At 32.3% G+C, this 19,025-nt stretch overlaps 1 protein-coding gene across 1 annotated transcript; it reads right to left on the bottom strand.

Annotated features, from left to right (window-relative positions):
- Window positions 1–16,099: 16,099 nt before the first annotated feature.
- Window positions 16,100–16,951, bottom strand: LOC126715155 (mini zinc finger protein 2-like). The gene has a single exon (XM_050415614.1). The coding sequence runs from the start codon at window positions 16,829–16,831 to the stop codon at window positions 16,544–16,546; it is 288 nt and encodes a 95-aa protein (XP_050271571.1). The 5' UTR covers window positions 16,832–16,951; the 3' UTR covers window positions 16,100–16,543.
- Window positions 16,952–19,025: the final 2,074 nt, after the last annotated feature.

Here is a 19,025-nt window from a genome sequence, read left to right as displayed (position 1 = left end):
CAAAGGTTTTAAATCACTGTTAGTAGTTGATCTTTTCTAGCAACTTTAAATCTACCGGTACTAATAATATGAGAATAATTTTCAATAATGACTTTAAAAGGAGAAGACATATTACTTTTTAGATCTCAAAAGAGCACTTCCAAAGTTTTCTCAAAACGTGTTTTAAGGTTTCCTTTAAATACTTAATGAAATAGATTTGAAATCCTAATCACTTAATGGGCTTATAGACTCTTGGACCGAAATTAAAATTTGCGGAATTCGCATCTCGATTAGTTGAACCATAGTCTTGATTGGTCAAACTTGGCATGTTTTGAATTCTTCTTTATGTAGCTTCCTTTTTCTTATATTCTGACTTGCAGCACCTTGAGCATTGTCTGATAAATCTTATAGACTCTAAGATCTATACCTAGACAAGTTTGTCCTCACAGTTTACCAATTGTTCTGAACTTTTAGAACCTAACAAAAGCTATATAAAAAAAAAAAAAAAAAAAGCTAATCACTTTTTTATTTTCTTAGAAAATATTTTCTAAAATAATTTACTACGTTAGTAAAACCTTTTTATTTTACATTTTATTTCATTAAAATATCAATTTTTTTAATTGTTGCTTTTTCTTTATACACAACAACATCCTCTACTCCCTTCTTTCGTACCCCAGAAGAATAAAAAATTAAATAAAAAATGAATAGCACCTATGTAAATTTACATGGTTATTCAAGTAATTATGTATTTTTACACAATTTTGTATAGCTTTATGGGAGTGAATTTTGAATTTGGTTTGATAAAATATGGTTATTTTTTTATTATACAAGCACAGGTGAATGAAGGTATTTCTGTACACTTTCTTTCACGTTCCAGCATTCTCCTTTTTATGGACAAAATTTTGATATAATTTGTTTCCAATTATTCAAACTCAATTGTATTGGTCAACGAAATACAAAGAACTTTATCTTTTCTAAGAACAATTTTAAACTTAATTGGGGAATTTAAATTACATTTAAACAACTGTCCTAAAGTTACTTAATGTTTGTCTGTGATACGGTTGTATATATGTTGAAATACCCCAAAAAAAAGGGATATTGAAATAGTTGCAAAAGTCTATCGTTGAGTGTGGGTATAAAAATATCAATTTGAGATCATGCGAAAGAGCTGGTACTTAAATCATTTCCTAAATTAAAAGAAATTGGGGGGTATAATTATTTGATTAATAAGATAGACATGCACCAAATGGGTTAATATCTAATGTCATCCTTTACCCTTTTAGTTATGCCTTATGTGGACATCCAATATGGTCCTGCTTGACCATATCCTCCTCAATGGTATAGCATTCCAAACTAAAAAGGTGTCATTGAACTTCCACCTTAAGCTTAAGAGTAGATGTTTTGAATATAATAACCCAAAAGCCCAAAATTTATTGTAGACTCACTTACTTTTCGAGTAAGTATCTTAATTCTAATTGTAGTAATTCTTTTAAAGTGTTACAATTCTAAGATTAATCTAAGTATATACATTATAATATAGTCTATCGTGTAACATATAGAGCTTAATAATAAAGGTGTAGCCGTACATATCTTTCTGTATATGACATTAGACTTAATCACGCTAATTCTTGTTGTCCTTTCTATTCTAGTTATACTTTCTATGAGTCGCCTTTCGCTTACTAACTCATAATTTTACCATCAATTTTAGGCATAATTTTAACATCAATTCCATCATGCCTAAAGCATAAATGATAGTTGACATTAAGCTTTTTAGTTTTTTAACATATAAAAGGGATGTTGTTCACGACAAGCTTGATATTGACAACTTCTTTTGGCGTGTATGCTACCGAAATTCATTGTTAAGTCTTCATGGTTATCAACATTTATTCTTGACAGCCCTCGTAGAACAGTTTATTTTGCTTTATTTTCTCTCTTTGTGCTTAATTGATGCAATGCACCACCAATTGTAATAATGAAGAATTGCTTAATATGGGAGTTAACCTTGAGACAATGGAGTTTATGCTTTGTGGTATGTGTTGAATTTGGCAAACTTGTCCCTACATCTAATCGCTTTATTTTTCCTGAATGCGACCCCAAAATAACATGATTTGATACTTGAACTTGAAACCAAGCAATTTATGGTTCACGTTACCCCTTGACAGAGTTTTATCATGCTCCGTCTAGGTTTAATTTGGAGGGCAGGGATTAACTTCTATAGCTTTAAAATTCTATTGTACATATACGTCACGACCTTTAAGTATTTTTTTACTTTCATATGCCCATAGAAAACTAAGACATCCTAACATTTTAGAAAGCAAAGGTCATTACTTTTTGTTTTTTTTTTTAAATAAAAGGTTAAAATATTATTGCATTAAAACATGTAAACTACACATAAGTAGTTGACAAAGTATTTTAAATGCCACTAGAATTAGTGGCAGCTATTATGAAAAACAGGAATTTGAACGATGCTAGAGTCACCTCTCACGCACTAACTCCTACTGAACTTGTTGCGTCATTTAGGTCTCTACAACAACCTACTTAGTTAGCCCAAACCACCAAATTCACTATGCCCATGGCCCCACACCACTCCGCACAGATATAAAATTAATTTTCAAGTGAGTTGGACAGGTTCAACTATTAAAGTGGTTGATTAAGTTGGGTGGTATGTTTAATTTTTTAAACTACCAAGACTCAATCTGACTCGTCCCAAGTCACCCAATGGTCTCAAACCCCCTATATATTTATTCATCTCTTTTTTGTCCTTATCTTATATCAAAAGTTATTTTTTTGTTAACTTCACATTAATTAAACATGTTAATATGAAGAATGAGTAATACTTTCTCAACATGTTTGTAAGCATACATATTGATTAGGATGTGGTACTCATAGTTTTTATTTTTATTTTTATTTTTTTAATAGAAAAAGTTAGAAAGTACTCATTATGTAAGACATGTTTACTTTGATCTATAGGAAAGTGCCTACTTCCTATGATTTCCTTTGATAGTTATAGCTTATAGGATTTAGAGAGGAAATATAGTTTCCTAAATTTATCTGAATGTGATAAAATAAATTTATATTTTAGTATATAACATATAACTAAAATTATCCCGCTTAACATGCCCAATCTGCCATCTATTCAAATTTTCAATCAATCCGTCGTTTTTGGAGGTTGGTGGGTTGGTCGTGGTTTGGAAAAATTCTAAATCAGCCCAATCCAATCTGCGCACAATCCTAGCAACATTGTTGATTTGAGCGTGTCGATTTGCTTTCTGGTATACGTGCAGCATTGCAATGCCCATGTCTAGACTAGAATCTCTGATGGATGAAGCTCTATGCCTTTAAAAATAAAGTTGTTTCTTGCACCCCAAATAGCCCAGGTCAGGTGAACCCACAGCTTAAACTCCAAATTCTCCAATGGTTGGCATTCAAGTGAAACTTATTGGAAAAGACAGAAAATTGAAGAAGGTAGTCAACCTCATCGATCCATTTTTGAAACTTTCATTTTGCTAAAGCCCATGCATATTCTACACCAAGGGGCAGCCTATAATATGTGCATCACCTTCTCCTCTTGCATTCAATTCCCCAAGGATGAGGTGTTTGATTACTTCGGTAATATGGGGTTTTGAACAATGCCTCAACCATAAACCATAAACCATTCCTATGTGCCATGCTGTTGAATGCCATTTTAAAGCATAGTCAAAATACTAAACATTTTGTATCATGTTTTCCATAAAGTACCCATTTGTCAAAATCAACAGAACCACAAAGGAAGAACAAAATTAATAATAATGAAGTAATGAAGTGCCGGCTTTTCGCTGAGAAGACAAGGAAAGGAAACCTTTTAATTGGTATTGATGGTCATTCTATCCTCATTTATTTATTCATCCCATAAATAAATAAGAAAGTATGAGAAACCGTGAACAGTAAACAGTGATAACTCATTCATGTTTAGAGCATCTCTATCAGGAGAGTTAAATACAAAATGCTCTCTATTTTAGAGAGTAAACCCACAAAATAGGCTACTGTTCATTCTCCAATGGACTCTTTATATCCTGAATTTTTTTTGGCTCATGAATAGTAGCTCATCAAGTCTGATGGGCTACTGTTCATTCTTCAAATATTTTTTTTCTATTACAATAATAAGGTATGAGAAACCATGAACAGTAAACAGTGATAACTCATTCATGTTTAGAGCATCTCTATCAGGAGAGTTAAACACAAAATGCTCTCTACTTTAGAGAGTAAACCCACAAAATAGGCTACTGTTCATTCTCTAATGGACTCTTTATATCCTGAATTTTTTTTGCTCATGAATAGTAGCTCATCAAGTCTAATGGGCTACTGTTCATTCTTCAAATATTTTTTTTCTATTACAATAATAAGGTATGAGAAACCATGAACAGTAAACAGTGATAACTCATTCATGTTTAGAGCATCTCTATCAGGAGAGTTAAACACAAAATGCTCTCTACTTAGAGAGTAAACCCACAAAATAGGCTACTATTCATTCTCCAATGGATTTTTTATATCCTGAATTTTTTTTGGCTCATGAATAGTAGCTCATCAAGTCTGATGGGCTACTGTTCATTCTTCAAATATTTTTTTTCTATTACAATAATAAGGTATTGAATAAAAAAATGTTGGAAGATGTGTAGTTGTTAAAAAAAGAATAAATAATGAATGAAGAAATAATATTTAAATGAGATAAAGAATCTGTTGGAAAGTGTATTTGAAAAAATGGGTAGCAAAAATGTAAAAGTCACTGTTCATTCTTCAAATATTACAAAAATTTGAATAATCTGCTGGATATGCTCTTACAATGTATAAATGTATTATTCCCATAGTGTAACCGTAAACAGTGATAACTCATTAATGCTTACAATGTATAAATGTATTATTTTTCATGAAAAATGGTATAGTGGCAGAGGAATGCAAGGCATGGAAGAAACCCATAATAATTCATAAGAGCCATTGTGCAATCTCTTGTACTCAAATTTCTTCAAAGTGCAGTTCCGACCAAATCAGTGACTATGACTTGATTTATAGGTCTATCCAAATTTGTGTAAACTTGATAATTTTCTCACGAAATAATGTAAGATGTACTATAGTCAAACTTTGGATAACTACAATTTCAAGTGAATAACATTTTCAACTTCAAGATTTTTATTTGATAGTAAAAGACATTATCAGTTAAGTTAATTAGAACTTATAGGTTAAAAGACATGTTTTTAGTCCAGAAAATATAGTAGATTAGTGATGCAAATTGTTACCATTGACGATGTTATTGGTATTCTATTTACATTGGATTCTCGAGGTCCTTTCACCAATTGGTTGGGCATGCGTTTTGTGTCATTATAGGGCTTTGTCCGCAAACGCTGGACTAGTGGACTGTCTTGAACCTAAACAGAAAGGTAGGCAAATTAGCACAAAGGCACTTTGGAGAAAGCTCCAGCCTCCAAGAGAAAGGGAACGCCTACCATTCCTTTTTTGAAACTGAGTTTAATCCTCAAACTCCTTTCACAACAATTCCCATTTTTAGCAACCAACAACTTTGCTGAATATGAAAAATACATATTCCTTTACCAGAGAACGACCTCATTTCAGAATTATGTGACATATAATCTTTAAAACTGAGCTGCCTACATTTCTAGTTACCCTGTGACTCTCATTTATGTGCAACTGGTTGCTCTGAACATTGATATTTTACCTAACTTTTGTGTTTGGTGGATATGAAAAAAAATCTTTATACAAAATAAAAAAGAAAAGAAGGCATAATCTGTTTCAAACCTTTCATCATCTGGAATTAATTCTTTCTTGCTAAGAGAAAAAAAAGAATAAGGCCTCCACTTGGTAGATACTAATGCAATTATATGACAAATGTGAAGACTTTTCAGTCTTTATAAACCAATAAAAAAGCATACAAATTAATCCTTATTGTTCCCTCTTTTTGTCATTGGCTAATTTCATTGTAAACTAGGCTATCATGATTATGAATTAAATCAAGCATGCAAACCATATATAATAAAGGAAAAGAAGCATGCAAAGTTGCAAACCATATATAGTGCAAGTCAACTAAGGACCACACAATTATTTGCAGAATAAAGATTTGGTGCTCTTGTTATGTGCGCAGTGGTCCAACTATTTTCAGGTCATTGCTGACAATCCCATTCTTTGAAATTCCTTGTTTATCAGCCTTACACAATTAAACACATGATCTTTTAATCAAAGTTGAACATTTTCTTAGGTGCTTTCTGCGCAAATAAATGTCAACTTGGTTGTGCTAATTCTTTTGTTATCCCATATATTATTTATGCCCCTACCATGAATTCCCAGCCGTAGGAATCTCAAATCATAAAAATTCACTCACTAAGGCATATTTAAAGAGGTGGTTACTCCTACATGCAGAAATGTGTATTCAAAATTGCCAATACTATAAGTTCATTGAAAAAAAAAATTCACAATTTTGTTTCCCATAATTGTTGAGGTGGCATAATCTATAAAGTAACTAGCATATAATAAAAATAACGTTAACTTCTTGTAAATATTTTGGGGCCTTAAGGAATTCCTCCCTATAATAACTCGGTGTATGTAAAATGAGGGGACTAAATACTCGAAAAGGTCTAAATACCCTTGTTTGTCATAATGTACTCATATTAAAAGCAATGTTATACCAATTACAACTTACTTTTTGAGTAAATTATATTAAATCTTATGAATTTTTATTTTTTATTTTTTATTTTTAACGTTGCTCTTGTCAATATGCCAATGCAAAGCCAACCAACACTGTACTGCCAACATCATTGCAGCACTATGCATGACTCTGTTTTCTTTTTTTTACCACCATCATTGGCACTACCACGCCACCACTGTGTCAAGGTTTCATAATGGTTCTAAATTTGTACACATGAAAACTTATTTCAATTCATCAGAACCCTAAGTGCAAGCTGCAGTGAGTTGCTTATCAACAGGTCCAATCAAGCTATGGACTTTTCCCATGTGATACCTAAAAAGAAAGAGCCCATTTGTCTAACCCAAATTAGAAACAACACGGACTTTTATTTCCATCCACATACATGTTTCGGATTCAGTAGAGGCCATGTGAACCTTCAAGGAGTACCAATGTACCAAGGGGACTGCGGTCTAATTCACTCTATGGTATGAATTCTACTCAACCTGTAGGAAAATTTGAGAAAAAGCATCTAGATTTTTTGTGTATAAATAGATTGATACCGGTTCAATATAGTTGCATTTGTATTTAATGATTTAAAACCAAGGATTTGAAATATAATTACTTGTTTGTTTTTGTTTGATACTCCTATAAATTTTACAGCAAATGATGATTTAAACTTTGAGATAACATTTTTTTTTTGGCCAATAAAAAAAAATTATAATTTTATTCATTATTCAAGTCATTCAATTTCAAACTAAAGATCGCAATTCAAAATTAAAAATCTAATCCAATGAGCTATAAATAATTTTATCGCTCGGACTTTGCAGTTTGGACTATATATTATTTTGTTGGGGGTCCAGAAACCCACTTGTTGATGGGTAAAACTAATCCTATCTATGTGGGGGTACATTGGGCCTGTTACTTAAGGGGCCCTAATCTAAACGAGTTGGGCTGGCTTAAAACTGATTATAAATTTCTATTAAATCTTGAAAATAAACACTTGTTTTTCATAAGCTTGGTTTGTGTTTAGATATCACTTATTTTGCTGAAAACTGAAAATTTATTATTGAAAACAATAAAAAAATAATTTCTGAGTTACTGTTCACTACTGAAAACACTGTAACTTTGCCTTAATGCACTGTTTATGTCCCATGAACAGTGCAAGAAGCACTGGTCCAAAAAAAAAAAGGGTAAAAACGTAAAAACGCATGCGTGCAAACGTGATCCAAACGGAGCTTTAGCTTAATTTTTCAAATAAATTAAGCAGCTATGAGTCTTAGTTAGGAGACATTGTTTCAAATGAATCAAATCTACTTATACATATTAGCAAATGAGATACACTGTAATTAGCAAAATATAAATTAACAAAAGAAGCAAATGAGACATATTGTTATAAAAGTTTACGGGATGCATTTACACTTCGACGTTGATAATTATTTGTAAAACATGAATTTTTTTTTTCTTTTAATTTATAATATATTAATTAAGTTAAACTTGTAAATCTTTAATCTTGGCTCATTATGTAATCAAGTTTCAAGATCTTGAGATAGGTTCATATACACTTTCATTTAATCAACGAGCTTACAAGAACTGAATCAATCTGTCAGCAGAAAAATTGATTCACTTAATTGGGCTTGTGACATAGACACTCAAGTTAATATAAGAGGTGAATTGCAGTTAGCTCAACTGGTAAAATTTATAATGATTGAATAAGAGATTTGAGGTTTAATCTCTGCCTATTCCAAATAGCCGATTAGTGTCTTGGTTTGATGATAAAGAGTTATCATTAAAAGTAAACGTCATAGGTTGAAATTCTCTTTAAAAAAAAAAAAAAAAGTTAATGCAGGAGGAAAGCACCCAACTTGGTTCTTAATAAATTTCTAGTGAGAATAGCAACTAAAAACCTATTTCCCACTTTGTTCCCCTCCCCCCCCCCCCCCCAAAAAAAAAAAAAAAATTCTCACAAGTGATTGTTGCGTAGGCAAAGATTACATTTGGGCATTAAAATTTGTTGAACTTTTCAAAAATTGGATTTTTTTTTTTATTCTTAAATAATAGTAAAAAATGATCCAACTTTATTCATTCGTTAATTTGAATATTGATGTGTCATCATTATACACATTTACAATAAAAACAATATTTAAGTGGCTTAAAAAGAGGATTAAAAGTGTCACGTGGCCGCCATCAAATATTGCCAATGTCAATGCCACGTGGTAATAATGAATCATCAAGAATTCATGATGGCCACATAACAGTATAACACTTCTAATTCAACAAAGATTGTTCACATGTAGATTTTGAGCCTTATAGACTTTTTTTAATAGTAAATGTGTGGAACAAGATGACACATTATTGAAAGGCCAAATTGTTAATTTTGAAACTCTATAGACAGAAATGAAAAATTGGACAAACTTAAGGACCAAATGTGATCGGTTTGCCAATCTTCTGTCTATTGAGACAAAAAGGTCATAGTGATATATGAGTGAGCGAAGGTCAGGTCCTTTTAATAAGAAAATTATGTACATTTGTTAGGTTTTAAAAGTTTAGAACAATTGACAAACCGTGAACTCAAACTTGTCTAGATATAGATCTTAAAGTCTATAGGGTTTATTAGTCTATGCTCAAGGTGCTGCAAGTTAGAATATAAGAAAAAGGAAACTGCAAGTTTAGGAATTTGAAACAAGCCAATTTCGACCGATTGAGAAGATGGTTTGATCAATTGAAAGATGGGTTCTACAGAATTTAATTAAAACCCATCAGCCTGTTAAGCCCATTAAGTGATTAGGGTTTTAGATATATTTTACTAAGTGTTTAAAAGAAAATCTTAAGGCACGTTTTGTTATGACTTTGGAGGTGCTCTTATGAGATCTAAAAAGTACTATTTCTTCTCCTTTTAAAGTTACTATCGAAATTCCATTTACATATTATTAGAATTTGGTAGATTTAATGTTGCTGCTATAAAATCAACACCTACTGATGATCTGAAACCTTTAAGTGATCTCAAAGTCACAAATGTGGGTGTTTGTGTTTAGCAAATTCAAATAGAAGAGTCCATAGAGTCGGAATTGCACGTAGTTGTGTTAGTAAGTTTTACAAGAGGTAGCTTTAGATTTTAGGGAGAAAATCTAATGTAAACTTCCATTCTATTATAGTGAATTTGTTTACCTTGATGATAGTTAGGTTAAATTCTTTCCAGGTTTTTTACCTTGAAACTGTTAGTTTCATTAGTTTTCTTGAATCATCATATTACTGTCTTCATTACTTTTCCGCATTAAGTAATATGATTGCATGAACTTAACTTAGATCTAAAAAATCAATCTAAGTAACTACTTGGATAATTCATTAGGTTAAACAAATATGATTTATAGGGGTCTAAATAGAACAAACAACATCCATAGGCATTAAAGAAAAAAATGAACATCTTAACCTAGAGCCGAAGATCAATAGGATCTAGGAAATAGACTATTGAGTTGTGAGTTATGAGAACTAAGTTATTAAGAGGTTATTTGGTTTAGCTGTTTCTGTAACTCAATTCTCAGTTTCCATAACTCATAACTTAAAAATGGTGGGACCCATGACAAAAAGGTTATTTGGCAAACGATAACTCTGTTTCCATCACTCAATTCTCTGATATTTGAGTTATGAGTTATGGAAACTGAAAACACATTTTAGCTGTTTTCAGTTTCCATAACTCATAACTCAATGGTAATATTGTAATCAAACACACATAGCAGACCCACAGCCGCAACTTTTGACCACCTTTTGACTTTTTTTTTTCTTTTCTTGGGTTGGCTAATTGGTTTTTTTTTTTTTTTTTTTTTTTTTTTTTTTTTTTTTTCCACTGGGTTCAGTGAGTTTGGGTATTGAAAAAAAAAAATGAAAAAGCTGCACCGGTGACAGGTATGAGGCCCACAAATAGTGGGAAAAATATTGAGTTATGAGAAGTGAGTGATGGTGCCAAACAAACATGGTATTTTAGAGTGATGAGTGATGAATGATGAGTTATGAGTGATGAGTGATGAGTGATGAGTGATGGAAATTGAGTGACCAAAAAAATGAATCCAAATAGCCCCTAATTATGATATGCGGATTTGTTGAAAACCAAATTGGGCCTAGATAATTGTTTTCCACTCATAACTTATGTCTCAATAAGTTGGGGTGGGGAGGGGGGAGAAGCCTATATTATTTATAGAGTTAGCTAAATAATTTTATCATCAATAAAACCCAACGACATGCTCCAATCATCTCTTCCACTTAAAGTTTTTATGCCTTTTCATTTGTAAGTGTCATTCTTGACTATTTTGGGTAAGAAATTCTTAAATGTGGGGTCAATTTATCTTTGTGACCAAAAATTTGCATGAATAGAATATTGTTCTCCCTTTTTCTATTCAATAAACTTTAGATAGTACTACTCCACTTGAAGGTTTTTAGTGATAATCTGGATGAAACATGTTCTAGGTTCAATAATGCAAAATGGGTTCAAAAGGTTTCAAACCAAGTAACCTAACTCAAGTTACTATATTAATAGTTTTTTAAAAAATAAGTATTTTAAATTTGTTAGTTTCGATTTATCTTGAATTTTGGGATTTAGTTTAAATATTTTTATTTAATGTATTTTATTTTTTGAGTTTAATTTTGATGAAATTGAAATATTTGGCCTAATAAAATAACCCTAACTCAATGAATTTGCCCAACCAAACCTGAAACTTACGAGTTGAGTTGGGTTGGTTTTAGATCTATCATGCATTGGGTTGAGTTGATGATTTTTCAACCCGTTGAGGTCAAGTTGGCTGGAAAAACCATAAATCCAACTCAACCTGACTCATGCACACTTCTAATGGGCACAAAAATTATGGTGTGTTTTAACTTGATGTTAATATTGTAGGTTAAACTAATTTGAGAATGAACTATTCAACAATTATGACAATAGACTATAGAGGGAATTAGACCTGTAGTTGGTTAAAGAAGCAAATTATGCTACTCATAAATCATAATCTTATTTAGTGGGCTTTCTCTTGTAATCAAGATGAGCCTATCAATCTCTCATTTTTTCCTAATTCTAGATGTTTTTTGTTCGTTTGTTTGTTTATGTGTGTTGAGGAATGTTAGGACATGTGTGATTTACTTGTTAGGAACATATGTCACTATTTTATGTAATTGGCTAATCTTTTGATAAAACGCACTTTACTTGTATTTTGGTAGATCTAAGATGTGTTTAATACTTTAAGAAACCTTATTTCAAGTTCAAGTGTTAAAGCCATGCAAGTCTATCCAAGAATCAAGTGAGAAAGTGCTGAATTTTAAAGCTCGATAGTTGCTCGACACCTCTCGACACCTGGCTTATTTGTCGAGCTCTTCAGTTGCTTCTTATCGCAATCTCGACACCTCTCGATAGCTAGGTCGATCGATCAAGCAAGCAAATTTTTGTCCCTTCGACATCTCCTCGATAGCTGTATCTATCGAAGTTTAAAGCTCGACACCTCCTCGACACCTCTCAATCAATCGAGGTTACGGGAATTCAGATTTTCAGATCTGATTTTCGGCCTATGATGACATGTATGTGTAGGGTTTCTTTTTTCACAAGTGCTTCTTGATCTTCATTGTTGATGAAGTGAAGAACTTTGTAGCCAACATTCTTCTTCCTCAAGTTGGTGAGTGAGTCACGTACTAGGATTCGTGCAAAGGAGTTAGTCACATACTAGGATCCGTGCAACAAAAAAGGGTGGTGTTCATATATTGAAGAGTTCAAAGGTTCTGAAGCGATAGAAGGTTTCTGCTGTGAGTTCATCTATGGGGATTGTAGAGTCTAGGGACAAAAGTTTTGTACTAGATCTGAAACTTCTCTTTCCTCCTAGGTTTTTTACTGTGAAACTAGTTTGTTTCATTGGTTTTTCTGGGTCATCATATTTTGTCTTATTTATTTTTCCGCTGCATGATTTTGACATGATATTGATGTTTGTTTATTTTAACAAGTTTAATTCATAATAAATCTAATTAACAATTTGGGTTTAAAACTTGTTGATTCTATCAACCGGGGCCTAAATTTTCCAACAAGGAAGAAAGATGATCAAAGACTTATCTCTCTCTCTAGATAAATTTACCTTGATTCATTTAAAAAAAGAAGAAAGAAAAAAAGAAGAGGGAATCAGACTTTAACCAAACCATAAGACTCAATAGGACATCAAACTATATATTAGTTAGTCAATACTAGATTTTTTTGTCAAACTGCAATTTGGACATCCCGCCAAAAGACTTATAATAAAGTTATACCCGTGATGATGTTCTTAATTGGAACAGAAAGTACCAATTATCCTGACGTTGATTATTGGGCAAATGTTGCAAGGTTTCGCAGTGTTTCTTCCTTTCCTCATTTAATTTGTTTTCCATACATTACATTAATGAGCTGCAATGGTCACCCCTTATCACAAAACTGTCCCATCACCTAGCCACCTCGCCTTTTTTTAGTCTCATTTGATACAATTTGATATAAAAGATTGGTAGCCCCCAATAAATTATTAACCATGCAAAACAATGCATGATGACAGTGGTTTGTTACTAAGGTAAATCTCATTCAGTTTGACTCCAAGTGAATCCAGTATTACCAACCTATATGCCTAGAGTACTCTATGTGTTCTTCCGTACTTGATTGATTGCTTTCTAAAGAAATGCAATGTCTCTTAGTACATTTTAATTATTTTCCCACCTTCCATTCTTAGTATCATTCTTATTATATGTCACTACTCACTAGTGCCTTTTAAAGCCCATGGCTCATAGCTTAATTACTCATCTAGCATCTAGTTCTGGGCCCAGGTTGCAATGCACTGCAAAAAGCAATATTAAATGCACCAATTTCTTATTTTTAATTGCCAACTGTTGAATTTGAAAAAAAAAAAAAAAAACTTTGGCTTAAATACACGGTGGAATTCATGATGGTGAGTATAATAGCTAAAGACCTAGCATAAAAAAGTTTAATGTTTCATTAGAAATTGACAAACCATGGCCTATGTGATGTGGGAATTGGCAACCAATCCACCAGGTTTTAGGTGTAATAATAAGAGTGTCTAACTAGCTACTGTCTTAGCTACACTACATAAGTAAGCTAAATCGTAGTTTTAGCACATGACCATACCTTATATAACTTGGCATGCCACTATTTTTGGGCCAAATAGGAATTATATGACTGTCTTTCAAGTGCTAAGGATGAACTATCAATCATGTAAAATCAAAAATTGATTGTTGTTTTGGTCTGATTATAAAGAGTCATCATCAGAAGCAGACACATAGGTTAAAACTTCCTCTAAAATAAAATAAAAAAATCAACCACGTAAAACTGTGGTGACATCTACCTCAAATTATTGTCTAGGTTGAGGAAAATAATCAAATCATTCCATGTGAAAAAACTGGAAGCAGCATTTACCAATTAGGAAAAGAAATACTACTTACATAATTGCTGAAGAGGTGCAATGTTTTGAAAAAATTTCTAGCCAATGGACAATTCGTTTATCGTCAGTGCTGTATAATCCCATTGCTGGACTTACTGAGCTGATTTTCCTGAAGATACTCATAGTCCAAGATTAAACATGGAGTTCTAAATTTGTTGAGTCTTTCAGAATTGACATCTACCCAATTCAATACAACGTATACCTGAAGGTTTGTTCCCTCCTCACTGAAGGCCTAACCCGATCGCATTTGCTTACAACATCTCACATGGAAGCTATCTAACCACATGCTAGTGAGCTTGTGTTAGTTTTTCCAGGGCAACCTCACTTCTTTTTTGGTGGTTAAATCTAGTCTTTGAAGACCCAAAATTAGATGCTTGTAGCTTGAAGTGCTATTGGCTCCAAAAGGGAAATTTAATTTGTATGGAAAGGGGGTGTGCTGACAAATTCAATTGGTTTCAGTGTATACTTCTAAGAAAAATTATTAGGTATTTCCGGAATATCATAAATACGTACTTTCTTCTCTCACATAAATGGTGGGTCCCATTATGAATTTAATTAGTGGGACCCACTATTCATGTCAGAGGAGAGAGTATGCATTTATAGTCTACTTCTAATCCTAGTTTCCTGATTTTATGTGCTTTCTTCTGATAATAGAAAATTTCCAAATATATTAGATGCCCTTTGCTTCTAGTCCAACTTTCATGATTTTTTGGTATGGTGATGCAAAAATGGTAACCATTGCACATTTCAGCTTTTCCCAACCAGATGAAAATGAAAATTGCATACTGGTAGCAAGTTGACATTTTATTTTTAAAATTTATTATGATAAATTATTTTCAATAATACATGTATATTATGTATTAATCATTTGTAACTATGAAGCTCTTTGTTTTTCCTCTTCCTCGGTAGATAGAACAACTTTAAAAAGCTTCTGATAAATCATGTAAATATATTATTAGATCAATTTTCGTTATAAACTATACACGCACACAAAAGTTAATACTAAAACTCTTTCAAAAATTTCAGAATATAATATAGTAGCTACCCATTATTGATTAGTATTATCTATTATATACAAGCCTTGAAAAATGTCATAGTTTGTTTGTTTTAGGTTAAACCCACTTCTGCACATGCTATGGTCTCATGGTAGTGCAGTACTAATTGTCTTCTAGGGTTTCAGACAACCATTAGAATCAAATTTTTAGACAGCATCAGAACCAATCAAATAATGCTAACCATTAATGTCACCTGTAAAAGCTTACCTACTGCATTACAACTTGTTTAATCTTTGGCTTAGTCTTTCTTGATTTGGTTCTTGACCAATCAATAGCATTGACCTACCAACCGAGCTGATACAAATCCGGAATCCCTGAAATATCAAGTGGGTTTTTTAGGTTAAGCTTTAATTGCCTTTTAAGTACATTGCTAAAGAAACCCTCCATTATAACAACCAGCATGATTAGATATGTGGGCCTTAAGTATAAAGATTAGACTACTGAATTTAGAATATATCCCGCACATTTTTGCCAAAACATTTAAGATGATTATGAGCCAAACTTACTAAGATCAGCGAACATATAATTCACGAATTGACGCTTTATAGCAATTACAATTATGAGGCTACTGTATAAAATAAGAAAGGTTTTCAAAAAAAAGAAAGAAAGGAAAATATGTGGCTCCAAGTAAAGACGAGTACATATTGTAGAGTTAGCTTATGCAGAAAGCAGAAAGTTGGAAAAAAAAAAAAAAAGAAAAAAAAATGGAAAAAAGAAAGGTGGAAGGGGGTGGGGGGTGAAGTTGATTAAGCTTTGTTATTAAAGCTTTGACATTATGCAATTTAACTTTGTTTTAGTAAAAATATATTAGGATATTATTCTAAATATATCGAGAGCGGTTTTATAAAATACCATGGGCTATCGTGGTTTTACAAAACCACAGTTAAAATAGTTTAATAGTTTGAACTTTTAGTTGAATGACGACTATGATCCAGTGATATTACACCAATGAATGTTATAGAACATGAAATTGAAGCCCTTCTTCTGAAAAGTACTATGTAAAGCATCTCACACTTCATCAATTGATACACATATATATGTATTGCAACTTCATTACATCTAATATATATTCCCAAATCTCCTTTGATATGCACTTCTCCGTAGCTACTCAACTAGCACAATAACACACCAAAGCTGAAATGTCTTGTGCTCATGAATCAGAATGAGAATTACCTCTTATGATGATTTGCCCCAATCTGAAAATTGAAAGGAGGGAGAATGACTCATCATTACATACTCATATTTTTCCCCTTTATCACAAACCTATATTACATGAGGCTTAGTCTTCAGCATCAAACACAAAGACTTCAACAACCATCACACACCAGGAAAGAAAAATACACCAATACATAAAATGATCAACATCCATGAACACATACTATATATATTATTCAATTCTATGTCCCATTTGAAGAATTTGCAGCTTGTTCATATCCCACTTCAGTCTCCACTTCCCTCTTGTGGAAGTTCCTGTGGCAGCCACAGGCAGCACAAGTGAGTGCACCATTTGTCCCTTCCTCCCCACTAGCCATGAACTCCCTGCAGCCATCAACGGCATAACCTCCGACACTAGCTGCATGATTCTTTTGGCACTCCGCATATCTCACAGTCGTAATAGTCTGAGCTGAAGTTGTTGAACACCTTGATGGCTCTTCTCTTCTCACAACTACCTGTCGCTTCCTCATTTTGCAAGACCCTAATTCTTTGTACCCTTTTGAAAGTAAAAGAGTTTGAGAAAGAGAGAGAGAAGCAAGAATTTGGTTGGTAGTGATAATGGACAAGTCCTAGCACTGCAACGTATGTAGAATGTAAATGTTATATATAGACCAAACCCTTGTAACAGAAAAGCTAACAAGCATGTAAAAATATCATTAGTAACTTTTTACTGTAGTTTTTGCTGTTAAGAAATTGGTTTTAATTCGTTACTCATTTCATGTAATTCTTTTTTTAAGGATTAACCATCAAATGGTAATTGAAAATTGATTGTCCAACTACCTTACAATTACTCATTAGTACAAAATAAGAATGATTCCAATACAGATAAGCCAAACCCTAAAAATCAAGAGAATGCTTTACTTTCCTCCTGAAATAGTAATTGGGTTTTTTTGAATGACCACTTAATTAAGTAGCTTTTAAACCTAAAATGTGATGTGGCCCTTAAGTGATGCAAAAAAGGCAGGTTTTTTGGTGTCCATTTTTACGATAGGATGCCAGCAACAGTTGTTTAGCTTGACCTAAAAACATCTGTGTGATAGCTAAGCTTGCCTAACCTGTACGAAAAACCATTACCCTTTCATTCACATGTAAGAGAATTCAATGTCATGTAGTCAACTTTGGTTTGAGCATTTGGCAAATGAAAAACTTATCTCTAAATTTTTACCCCCCCTCTTTTTTTCGATAAGATTGAAAAGTTCATTGATACCAAAGAAAAAACATGCAACTGATGAGTCCATCAAGACAAATGTCTTTATATAAGTTTAAGAAGTTCCTATGTAGTGGGTAGAGACCTGTTCATATAGATACATAGTTAATAGTTAATCCTAATAACATGTTTATTACATATCTTACAAGTTCAAATTCAAAGGTTTCTCCACACACAACCAAAAAAAAAAAAAAAAAAGTTCTTAACAAAGAGAAAGGTGGTCAGTCACATACTCTTCACATATGAGGATGACTATGTCAATCTGATGAAAAACGAACAACACAAACTTTCCTTGAGCAAAGAAACTATCAAAAGTTAGAACACAAGAAATTCAAGAAGTAAAAAAGTATTAGTAAAAATCATCGTAGGCAACAATGGAATTATGTGAAAATTAATGACTTGAAGGGAATCATCACAAGGATCAAAACTCATGCTCTCGGCACTACCTACACTGCTCTTTTAGCAAATTCCTTCGTTTAAGCCCTTAATTAATCCCTTTTGCTAATTATAGTAATTTTTCTTCCTTTTATAACTTTTAGATTAAAATTTAGAATAATGTCCTGTCAATTCTAGAATGTATCCCAAAGACCTTAGGATTTGATTTTATAATTTTCTCAATTTTGCATTGTTTTTGCAAATTTTCCTAATTTTTTTAGCCTAATTTCGTATCCAACGCAAATTAGGGTTTTTAGTGTCTCCTAATAGCCTTAAGAATGTGGTTGTAGCCTTCAAGGCAATTCAATTTTTTATTAGTAAAATTTCTAAGAGTTTTCTTCTTCTTTTTTTTTTTTTTTTTTTTTTTTTTTTTTTTTTTTTTAACTTTTTGGTGGATTCTAGAGTTATCTTTGTGGATTTAATGAACCTCTTGTAGATTAAAGGATTATCATCTTGAGATAGAAGTGTTCTATTTTTATTTTTATTTTTATTTTTTGAGTTTTTTTCCCTGCATCACAATCTTTAGGGTTCATCTATTGCCATATACTTCATGACCAATTGCTATCAAACAAGTCATTGTGGAAAATGAATGGTCTCAATTTCTTGAAATAGTTCTTTGGGAAAATGAGTGGCTGCTAGGATCAATAAGTGCTATGACCTTTATTTTGTACTCTTTCTCAATTCTACTTAATCACTAACTTCTTGTAGAAATGTACAAATAATGCAACTATTTTGAATGGTGCTGCATATCTCAAGCTATGTCATAACATGTACCTCAATTTGCTTTGATGGCTAATCTTGTTCATGCATGTAAAAGGTTCTGATTTTAATTTGCAGCAAGTTATTAACTTAATTATTTGATATAAAATTATAACAATGTTTCATGTATATTGCAATGTGATTACTAGATAGTACATCACTAAAGTAATTATAATCATAGGTAAAGTCTAGTGATATTTTTACTTCGATATAGAAAGTGTTTAAAATTCAATTTGTTGTGTGCAGGGTTTGTGGATTTAGGG

Source organism: Quercus robur, chromosome 2, assembly GCF_932294415.1.
Source record: "Quercus robur chromosome 2, dhQueRobu3.1, whole genome shotgun sequence".
NCBI classification, from domain to species: domain Eukaryota; kingdom Viridiplantae; phylum Streptophyta; class Magnoliopsida; order Fagales; family Fagaceae; genus Quercus; species Quercus robur.
This window is presented reverse-complemented; position numbering and strand designations above follow the sequence as displayed.